At 39.2% G+C, this 10,574-nt stretch overlaps 1 protein-coding gene across 1 annotated transcript; it reads left to right on the top strand.

The window, feature by feature from the left end:
* Positions 1-877: 877 nt before the first annotated feature.
* On the top strand, positions 878-2,067 carry LOC145483051 (adenosine receptor A2a-like). Its single transcript, XM_081461670.1, has one exon. It carries the CDS (start codon positions 1,015-1,017, stop codon positions 2,065-2,067), a length of 1,053 nt encoding a protein of 350 aa, XP_081317796.1. The 5' UTR covers positions 878-1,014.
* Positions 2,068-10,574: the final 8,507 nt, after the last annotated feature.

The raw sequence follows: 10,574 nt of genomic DNA, 5'->3' as shown, positions 1-10,574 counted from the left end.
TCATGTTGATAATAGATGTAAACGCAGTTTGCTTTTATTCTAGCATTTCGGCTTTCCCAACTGGTTCTTTTCGTCAGAAAATGCAATCTCTAGAAACTTATGCCTTTTTCTACTCGAATACCCGCAGAAATTGATTGCCTCTACGATCACTTGCTTTGTTGCCTTGAAAGCATCACATCCCTTGTTATGGATAGATTAGATCCGGTTTGCGTTGTTTTCCCCTTAAAGAACCAAGTCTTTGCTGACAGGCTTCGCGATCAACTCAAAAATTTGACCCAGATGATTCATACGACCATTCCGCCCGTATTAGGCGGCGTGTATTTGTCATTAAACTTGATAATGATGATCGACGCGTGGTCGAAACGTCGTTCGCTTTTATTCGTAACAAAGATCCGCCGACGCAGTGCACGTGAAGGGAGTGTTTTGACGTTTTCATTTTGAAAAGACGTAACAGTAAGAAAATCATACAAAATGTTCCTTTTGAAAACGAACTATAATCATAATAGCAAGCCAAAAATGTTTGCAGCATCGCCAAAAACTCCCTGAATCGGATTCAGTTTAAAAATCAGTTTCGTCAATACTTAAGTTAAGCCTATTAAAGGATTTAGTTACGATTATTAGGAATTACTAGAGCACTTTTTAAGAGTGTGCCGAGAGTTAATGACAGCCAATTAAAGTTGTCATCACTTTTAGTTATCACTTCTTAATGCAAATTCTCTGAAAGGTCTTCCGTACATATTATCATAAGGTGTTAAAAGGAGTTTACATTTAAAGCAGTCTGTTGTTGTGACCGAGATGATTCACGGCAATCCGTAATTCATCATTTCTATATTTCCTTTTCAGAGAGATTCGTCAGGTTTGTTTGCCAAGACGGTACGACGGCACTTAAACGAACCACTGAATTGTCAGGATCATTAAAAGAGAGAGTTTCCTGATTCCAGTTGAAATTTCACAAGCGTACAAGAGGATACAAAATAATTGTAGACGACAACTGGAAACGACGAAGCGACAAAAATGGCTTCTTATCCTATAGAAACCATTTTAACTTCAATCTTCATGATCACTGTCTCTGTTGTGGCTGTTCTGGGTAATTTCTTGGTCATCCTCGCAATCTTGTGGAACAGAAAGCTTCGTACAGTTTGTAACTTTCTCTTTCTTAACCTGGCCGTTGCTGATATGCTTCAAGGGGCAATCGCTATGCCGCTGCGCCTCGCCGATCAACTGTATCAAACAGACAACAGTCCACTGGTTCCTTGTCTTGTGGTTATACCGCTGACAGTGTTTCTTTTTGGCGCGTCCAACTTTAAGTTGACGCTGATAAGTCTTGACAGATACATTGCGTTGCGAAGACCTTTCATCTATCCAATCTTGGTTGAACCACGCAGAGCAGCTTTGATTGTTGGCATGTCTTGGGTGTTGATGTCTATCATCGCATTTCTGCCCTTAATGGGATGGGGGGCCGCAGAGAGCGCTGATGTGGCGGACATTTGCTTGTATTCCACTACACTGAGCCGAGAGTACCTCTTCATGTTATTTTCCATCGTCAATTTAGCCGTCATCTTAATCCTTGGGTTCACCAACTACTTCATCCTCAAAACTGCGCGGAATCAGATTCGTCGTATAAAAGTCATCGAGGGTCCCGCCACGGGATCGACTGTGAACTTGCCATCTTCTGTTCCCATGGAAACTGAATCAGCTATGATCGTCAGTAACTTGCCATCCACTACCGACGGCGATACAGTTAACCGTGACCCGAAACGAATGCCGGCGAAAACTCGCAGGAGTAAAGAACGAAGGGCAACCAAGATAGTTCTCATCGTTGTCGGTATTTTTGTGTTCTTGACAACGCCAATCACGGTGATTGACATTATCAGTTTGTTGGGTTGTCCTACTTGCACTCCTCTGACTTTAGTCAAAATAACTGTATTTATGGCGTACGCCAATGCTTGTGTTAATGTGTTTATATACGCGGGCTTCAACACGGAAATGAGAAATACTTGGGTTAGTATTTTCCAAAGTACCAAACAAGCAATATGGACTCGTTTCAGTGGCGAAGAAGCGTCGTGAAAGAAGATGGACATAGTTATTTTTCCAAAGGTTATAAACTGGGATAGATTTTTTCGTAAGATGCAATTTGAAAAAGTACGCCAGAATGGAAGCTCAAATCGCACACGGAAACTTTATTTACAACTTACTCCTCTCAGAGCATTCCAAATATTATTTCTTCATTTTAATGTAAATATTTTCTCATAATCACCAGATCAAAAGTGCAAATAATTGGCTGACAGCTGTTCGTAAGTTTCTGAAACGTAAATGAATCAATGAATCAATCACTTTATTAAAGTCACTGCGTGGGATTGAGGTTGCCCTCAGTATCCGAGCCAGAGGCTCATGTATAAAACGCATGACTAAAGTCACCAAATAAGTTATGTAAATAGATTGAAATCATCAAATATAACCCTTAACCCATGCCATAACATCATAAAGGTGATACCCTAAAGTTACATAAGAGAAAAAGAAGAAAAGGCTGTAATATTTCTTTAGTCCGACGCATCTGAACTCTTTGATCCTGAGCACGTGGCAGTGTATAACTTATCATTGTATGGCTTGCCTTGAAGCCGATATACCGCGCGCTCTGATTGACTGATTGTAAGCCATTGTTCTCCCGTGATGCCCACGAGCCGATTACGGGATTACAGAAACAAAGGAAAAGCCATATAATAAACAACTTATTGAACTCAGACCGAGACTCAGACCGAGACTCAGACCGAGACTCGAGATTTTCCCGTAAAGACCTCACTCTCGGTTAATAAGTAGTTAGTATTTTTTTTTTTCAAAAACTGGCATACTTGGAGTTGTTCTCGTCATTTGCAATCGTAAGAGTGAGCAACGCCAAGGCAACACGTCAGTCGCACAGTAACACAATAGACTAATGATCACTAATCAGAATCCGTCGCGTTAACTTGACCAGGCGGTAAGCGCGGGAAGTGAAGTTGCGTTCATCAAATCACGAATCGTTGGATCTTGCATCTGATCGGTTGCATGAAAGATGAGACATCTTCGTGCTGATTGGTTGTTAATCGTTGCATATGTATCCTTATCGCCTTTGTCAAAATGAGCTTGGAAAAACTAATGCCCGAAAATTGTATCACACTGCATAATGCTCGCTGCTGCAACTAATGGTTAAAACGGTATAATATTCTAGAAATTACGCCCGCATTACTAAATTTATCAGTGCCGATCAAAGGCGAAGAGTTTTCCACAACTTTTGAATTGGATTTTAAATTACCGTACTCGTTTACTCATGTTATTGATCTCATTTGTTCGTGTCGAATACCAGCCAAAGTGAAATGTCAAATTTGTTTGTTAAGTCATCAACAGGTATTGACATGTAAGAGGATGAAACTTTCATTAAAATTAACACAATTCAAAGTTATAACACGAATAGTCTAAATTCCTCATGGCAAGAGCTTTATTTGGCAATTTCGCTTTTTTGTCACAACATTTAATGAACCAACCTCGAATGTCTTAGATTTATGTTTTTTTCTTTTTTTCATAAATTTCGTCATAAGTTTCGCTTAGCCCGCCCCGTTGAGACACAAAGCAGTATTTCATGGGCGCTTAACCAATCAGATTCAATTCTGGGATTGAATGGTTATCTTAGCAGCATGAGATGTTCTAAAATTCATCAATTTACAAAGCTGGCCCTTTACAGTGATAAATATTTTATATTGAGAATTACACCTGCCTGCGAATTACCACTTTCACAATTACCTAACTCTAAAAGTTTGGCGACGAGATCGACTGTTATTATGGATAGGCATCGGCGATTCAAAGTTCGGCTTTGACGTTTAAATTTGTGGGTGTTTGCAGCTTGTGTTTCAGTATTGAATACTTTGCTTTGACGTCAATCACAGAAGGATATACGTGAGTTATTTACCTGTGTTTGCACTGCCGTCGATAGTCTCGTCGCACTTTTAATTTCGTAAGCTGTTTTAACGGCGTTACATAAAACGTTTCATCGGCAATTTATTGCTGATCAGCAAACAGTTTATTTGCTTGACAAACTCGTGGTTTAGAGTGGCTAACTGCGGGAATAATTTACATTTTGTTTCGTTTATAAATATAGATATGACTGGAGTAATTACGTGAAGCATTTCTATTCTAAAAACAAGTCAATTCAACATCTTTCCTTTGCTACGTTTCCGATTAGCTACACGTCATGTAAAACAACTGAAATTGCTACGTCCTCGATAGCTAACTTCCACGAAGGATGGCCGAGAAGAAAATTCCATATTGTAAGCTTGGTTTCCATGGCAATACCTCCCGTAACGTTACTTCGATGTCGCCTCCTCCCCTGTTACTAAATGAAGAAGCCCAGCATTTAGTTTACGTCTTTTGTGATAGAGACAACTCGACAAAAAGCCGCTATAAACACAGATACCAAAGGCGGTATTGCTCGCTTTGCCGGCATTTCCACCAAGAAAATGACTACAAGGAGGGATTTGAAAAATATTTTTCTAGTCGGGAAACCCCGAAGAACTACAGGACGGGAAGATCAGAAATGAGAAAGAAAAGATGGACCTGAGGACATCTGAGGGCAGTGCCAGTGGTTTACATGCAAATGCTGCATTTGTTTCAGCGGGAAACACTTGGAGGACCCTTTCCATAGAAGGATTAAAACTGTACAAAACAACTGCTAGATCTACTCAAAAACCACTTTCAAGACAACCTGAACTCGGGAAAGTAGAGGATTTCCCCCGCAAAGGGGAAAGCGATATCACAGGGGTTTCAGCGCGAAGTGGTTGCAAAGTTTGTGTGAAACGTATAGACAGTCCACAAAAGAAAAACATCATTAAGATAGTTGTGCCTCCATTCGACTGAAGAGCAAGTTTGACGCTTGTACGAAGGTACTTAACCTAGTAAAACAGTTTTTCAGAAACCCATACCGCCATCCGTATTCATCTTCTTCAATTTTTGTCCATCCTCACCTACTTTGGTAATTGTTGTGTTGTTGAGATGTTCCTTCACTGTTACAAGTGGTTATTTGGAGGCCTCCTCTTAAAATATTAGTTTATTATTATTATAATTATTTATCTCTTATTAACCGAGCAGGAGGTCTGTACGGGAGAACCTTGACCGAGGTCGTGAGTACAGACCGAACACAGTGAGGTCTGTACACACGACCGAGGTCAAGATTCTCCCATACAAACCGACTAAGCTCGGTTAATAAGATGTTTATTATATGGCAAGCGAGAGAAATTTAATTTGTTTAGTGTAACTGGTTTGTACTAGCCGACATTTTGCTTGCGAACGGCGATGAGCTGAACTTGATTCTGCCGAAGTCTGCTCGTCCTCTTTACTTTCCCTTTCTTTTCTATCAGACTTTCTGGCATTGCCATAAATAAATATTGTTAGAAGAAAATAGTCAACATTTTTGCATCAAAGTTTGCAACTTTTTCACCGCAAAACATCACCGGTCTAGATGCCGGTCTAGATGGGAAAATCTAGACCGCTTTCAATATCGATTTCAGCCAATCAACTTCTTGAATTCGGTAGTTTCCAGTCCTTGTGAGACATAGCCACATAATAATATTTATTATTATATATTTTACTCAATTTGGTGGCCATTTTTTTTCGTCTAAATTTTAGTCAAGTCTGTGACATACCGTAAACTGCCGCTTACAAGCCCTGGGCTTTTAGATGGGCTAATAAACAAACGGGCTTATATCCGAAGGGGCTTATCAATGGAATAAAAAAAACCGTTTTGAAACGAGCTACAGCTGCACAAATTGATCGAAATGGGCTTTTCATTTACTGGTAGTTAAACTTTAAAAATCATAATAAAACGAATTAAAACAAGGAACGCTAGAGGGGGGGGGGGGGTGTTTATACCCTGGGAGAGGTTGTATTTTTTGGTTTACAGGATGGGCCTACAACCAGAGTGGCTTATAAGCGGACGCTTACGGCAGTTACTTTAACCCTGAAATAGCCGTTAGTCCTTGAATGGATTTAATTCAATGCAGGTAACCCTTACTCCTCCTGGAGCGGCAAAACAGAATTTTTATGCAGATGGGTGAAGCTAGCGAAGGAAATCAGAATTTCATTTAAACCTGGTTTTTGACTAGCGACGCAAGCGCAAGCACAAACGCAAGCAATGGGGATGACCTAAGTGAAAACGAAATTCGACACAAACACAAGCATAAGCAAAATCATCCGAACCATCTGCCATTTTGGAAAACTGTGTAGGAGCGATGTAATCTGGATCTAGTGTATTCACTGGGCAAACATAACCACGTGTGGTAAATATCGTTGTGCTTGTGTTACGCCTGAGCCGGCGGTATTTCGTTTCCACTTGTTGTAGCGCAAACGCAAGCGCAAGCACAAGAAAAAGGAAAATTTTTGATCCTTGTTCTTGTGCTTGCGGCTTGTGCTTATGCCTCCGTCAAGGCCGTTTTCACGGTTAAATAAGAATTATCGTGTTTGTACTTGTGCTTGCGCTTGTGTTTGCGTCGCTAGTGAAAACCAGGCTTTAGAGAAAGGAAGAATTTTGTACGAATTAGTTCAAGACATGTAATTTTATTATATGTACAAATTTACCATACAAAAAATTTAAACTCTTTTCAAAATCTCAGCCTCGGGTTTATTCGTAAAATATTTTTAAAATATCGCAAATTTCAGCCTGGATTTTCCTTGTCAAAGAAGAGTATGATCTATCTTGCGCATTTTTTGTATTTTGAATACTCATGTTACACAGTAAGATAAATTTTCAATTGTTTTCTTTCGCAGGTTCTACAGTGTATATCTATAAACAGGTAAAGGTAGCGACGGAAGGAGCGAAGAATTGAAGACGAAAACAGTGCGTGCTCTATGGCAGCCTCCCATGGTACCACAGGAGCATGGTTTATTTGGGGGTGACTGAGGGAGATTGGGAAATAGACAGCGGTAACGTCACTCCATTTCACTCGCCTTAGATAACCCTGTTTCATCAAAAATTGTCTAATATTTGAGCGCCCTAATAAAACTTCTGCACCAGTGTGTTTTGCTGCAAAACAATGAAAATGAAACTGTGAACTGTTATAAACAACACCACGGAAAGTTTTATACAAGCACACATGTCCACCGAAACATACAAAGTGTAACACGGGCTGTGAGCAGATTCGCCGAGCGGCGAAATCTTGAGGACGTGCCGGTTAGGGAAACGAACAACGCTTATATAATATAGTAGGTAACTAAAGCAAGCAACATCAAAAACACTTCATATTAGTCACTGAGGCTAACACTCTAACTAAAAATATAAAAGGCAATGATAAAAAGCCCTGAACTTTTTAAAATAAATAACGATAGATGAACTTATCATGAAACAAAGAAAAATTTCCGTGTTGGGTAATTAAGTATGTAACAAAGGACGTCTTTTGAGGGCGTTTCACTTTCATATCGAATAAACACAATTTAGAGAGAAGAATAACAACCCAGGTGTAGTTTTGTTTTGATTCTAAAAATCATCATTAAAGAGCGACTGGTTTGTGACCACCAAACTGAATGTTCGCTCTGTATCATAACTGGTTTACAAGTTCTCATATCAGCCTTCACGGTTGTTAAACCATTTCGTATCACACCTGTGGTAAACTTGTTATGGATTGTGCGGGTTCAATACACCATACCAAACAAGAATATTGAAAATACCTGACCGAGTATTAAAAACATCTGGTTAATGCGTGTTACAATAAAAGTCGCAAAGGAAAAACGTCGTGTTCCCATTATGTGTAGATACTGGCCGATGAAATTCCTTCACTAAAATAAATTGAAAACTTGTTGAACACATTTAGCTGTCGCTACCACGTGGAATAAAAAATAGGAACTTATTGTTACTCATAACACGCTGCAGAAAAATCTAAAGCCTCTGAGCAAACAGTAGACTTATTGAATGCGACACCAGCAATATAGTTCCTCTTGACCGAGAGACGCGTGTTAGCCTCGCTTACAGTAAATCTGAGAATGGAAAAATGATGCGTTTGTCTTCCTGAGCTTGTGAATAGGCTTGTAAATATAGATATTAAATTTAATCAGACTTTTAAAAGCAACAATCAACCTGTTTTTGTTTGAAGTGTACTTTTTGCTCGAGCATTTGATGCAAAGACCTATCTGGCAATTAAATAGCCGACGGAAATAAGCTTGCATTGATTTGCAGTGATTTTAACTTTTCCTCCTTCCGAAGCGCTTGCCCGGTTACTAAAATCTCATTTGTTTATTTTTTAGTTTTTATTTAGGAGTGGCAAGCTCAAGACTATACCAAACACATTTCAATGTGACTTTAACAATTTGAAGGCGATTAAAAAAGAACATTGCGATGATAGCGTCGAGAGAGATGAGAGGCATTCCATTATATCCGAGATTATAGGCCTCACCAGCTGCTCCGTTTCTAATATGCATGGTGATTGTTTCAAGAAAAATTACCAGACGATTCTCCCTTATTTCAACACACATTTCCTGCTAATTTGCATCAAGATACCAGAACTAGGCCTCGAACAGTTAACAAAGGCAATAGAGCACCTGTTATGTAAACACTTCGTCACGTTTATGAGGCCCGGCCAAAAACAAGAGAAAATGTCAAATTTCAGGCATCCAAATGGTCGACTACCTGCCGCTCATCATAAAAGCTACTTAAAGCCGAGTGCTTTAAAGTGATGACTTCAGTTCGAATCAGGACATTAACACAAGTGAAAATACTAAGTCAGTGACAAATTGGTAGAGGACCAGAACTGAATAAAGCGGATTTAAAGCTTTTGTAACTTAATTATCGTTCAAGGCTGATCTTCTGCTGGGCAAACAGTCTAAGACTTAAGGAATGGCTTTTGTTTGCTGTTCTTCTAAAAGAATACACAAACTCCATTAGACAGCGATAACTTAGTTGTTTTCGGTGCGAGTCTTTATATCATTATTATAAATTCTCCTTTCTTGTATGTTAGTCCCATGGTTTTTTTGCGGTCAATCATCAGCGTCGTGGTCATCCCTAACGCGTTATTGTATCAACATCTTTGTTATACAATGTCTTCCCGATCTCTGCTTGTTCCATGTCTTCATGATCAGTTGCAAGCTGCGTTTCTCATGGCCCAAAGAGCTCATGCGAAGAATACCCTAGCCAGAATGCGGATGATGGCGCAGTCTTATTGATATTGAAAAAAGGTTTATAACACCAGGGCTTAAAAATAAACACCGTGATTAGCAACTTTAATTTCAGAAGGGTCTTCCAACGAGAAGTTGACTTACACGACATACCTATTGACACTTAACGCCAGAACTAAACCTCGTCTAAGAGCTGTTTAACTGGGTAGTCCTTAATCAGTCAATGTTGCTACCTTAGCAAGCGTCTATTGTTCAAGCAGGTTTACACCAGCTTCCTTTTAAACTTGTCACGTTCAGCTACTGTAGACATTTTCCGAGGTATTGTCATTTTAGAGGTTCCATTACGGGGGGGGGGGGGGGGGGATGGGGGTGGAAAGAGGGAAGGAGTCTCAGTATCTTACATCCCGTTAATGTTTGGCTAAATATCTTGTAACGGACATTTAATTCCATCTGCAAAAATGTACGATTTTCCCACTCTATATCTCGTTTCATCGGATCTAGATATCTTATATCCCATTAATTTCCCCCCAGATATCCTGTATCCCGCATCCCTTTAATTCTGATATTCTCGTGATCAGTAATCGCAAAAACTGAATTAACGATTTTCCTCCTCTATATCTCGTTTCATCTGATTTAAATATTATATATCCCATTAATTTCCTTCCAAATATCTTGCATCCTGTTAATTTTTTACCCAAACACTCCCCTGTATCCCAAAAACCTCTAATGGGGACTCACTTTATAAATTATCATGGGCGACTGGAGTCCTTAATTGTTAAGTTTTTCCTCTACGTAATGAAGAAATAGATTTCTTCTTTTTATCTGTTTTTTTCCTTGTTAGAAGCCGGTGCGTTATTAAGTCAATTGAAAGGTTGCTGTTCAAATCATTTCTAAATCCTGTTCAGCTGTAAAAACGAATTTCATACGTCGAGTCCTTTGATCAGACAACTGCTTGCAAAACAAACATTCATTCTCATCGACTCATGCACTTTGTGAAGTGTTTATAAAGAAACCGGTATTGTGGTAAAAACGTCATTTTGACTTTACCACGCAAAAAAAAAAAATAAAATGATAAAATGTTTTCTTGTTCCATGCCCAGGTGCAAGAACAGGTACCTATAGAGCATTTTTGATCGCAGTCACGTCGACATCACCTTTATTTATAGAAACTGAGGCTGGAGTGGTTTGCTGTTTGCCCTTATATTAAATCTGACGTACCTGTGTTGGTTTGGTATCAATAAAACCACACTGTTATTGCTGTGATTCCTGAACAGTTGTAATTTCTTCATTTTTTTAGCGCACTTTTCCACTGAGGCTGATGAAAAAAGCTTTCAGGTGAATCATGAACCCGTAATAACCTTACATGCGAAAAATCGGAGTAATAATTAAATTGAAACTGAAATCACTCTTTATATGTATTTGTAGTACTCGTGAATCTATTTTACTTAA

Source organism: Orbicella franksi, chromosome 3 (assembly GCF_964199315.1).
Source record: "Orbicella franksi chromosome 3, jaOrbFran1.1, whole genome shotgun sequence".
In the NCBI taxonomy this organism is placed as follows: Eukaryota; Metazoa; Cnidaria; class Anthozoa; order Scleractinia; family Merulinidae; genus Orbicella; species Orbicella franksi.
Note: the sequence above shows the minus strand (reverse complement) of the source record. Positions and strands in the feature narration are given on the sequence as shown.

Excerpts from the sequence above, each read along its gene's own strand:
- LOC145483051 (XM_081461670.1), top strand. The coding sequence starts at position 1,015 with ATGGCTTCTTATCCTATAGAAACCATTTTAACTTCAATCTTCATGATC.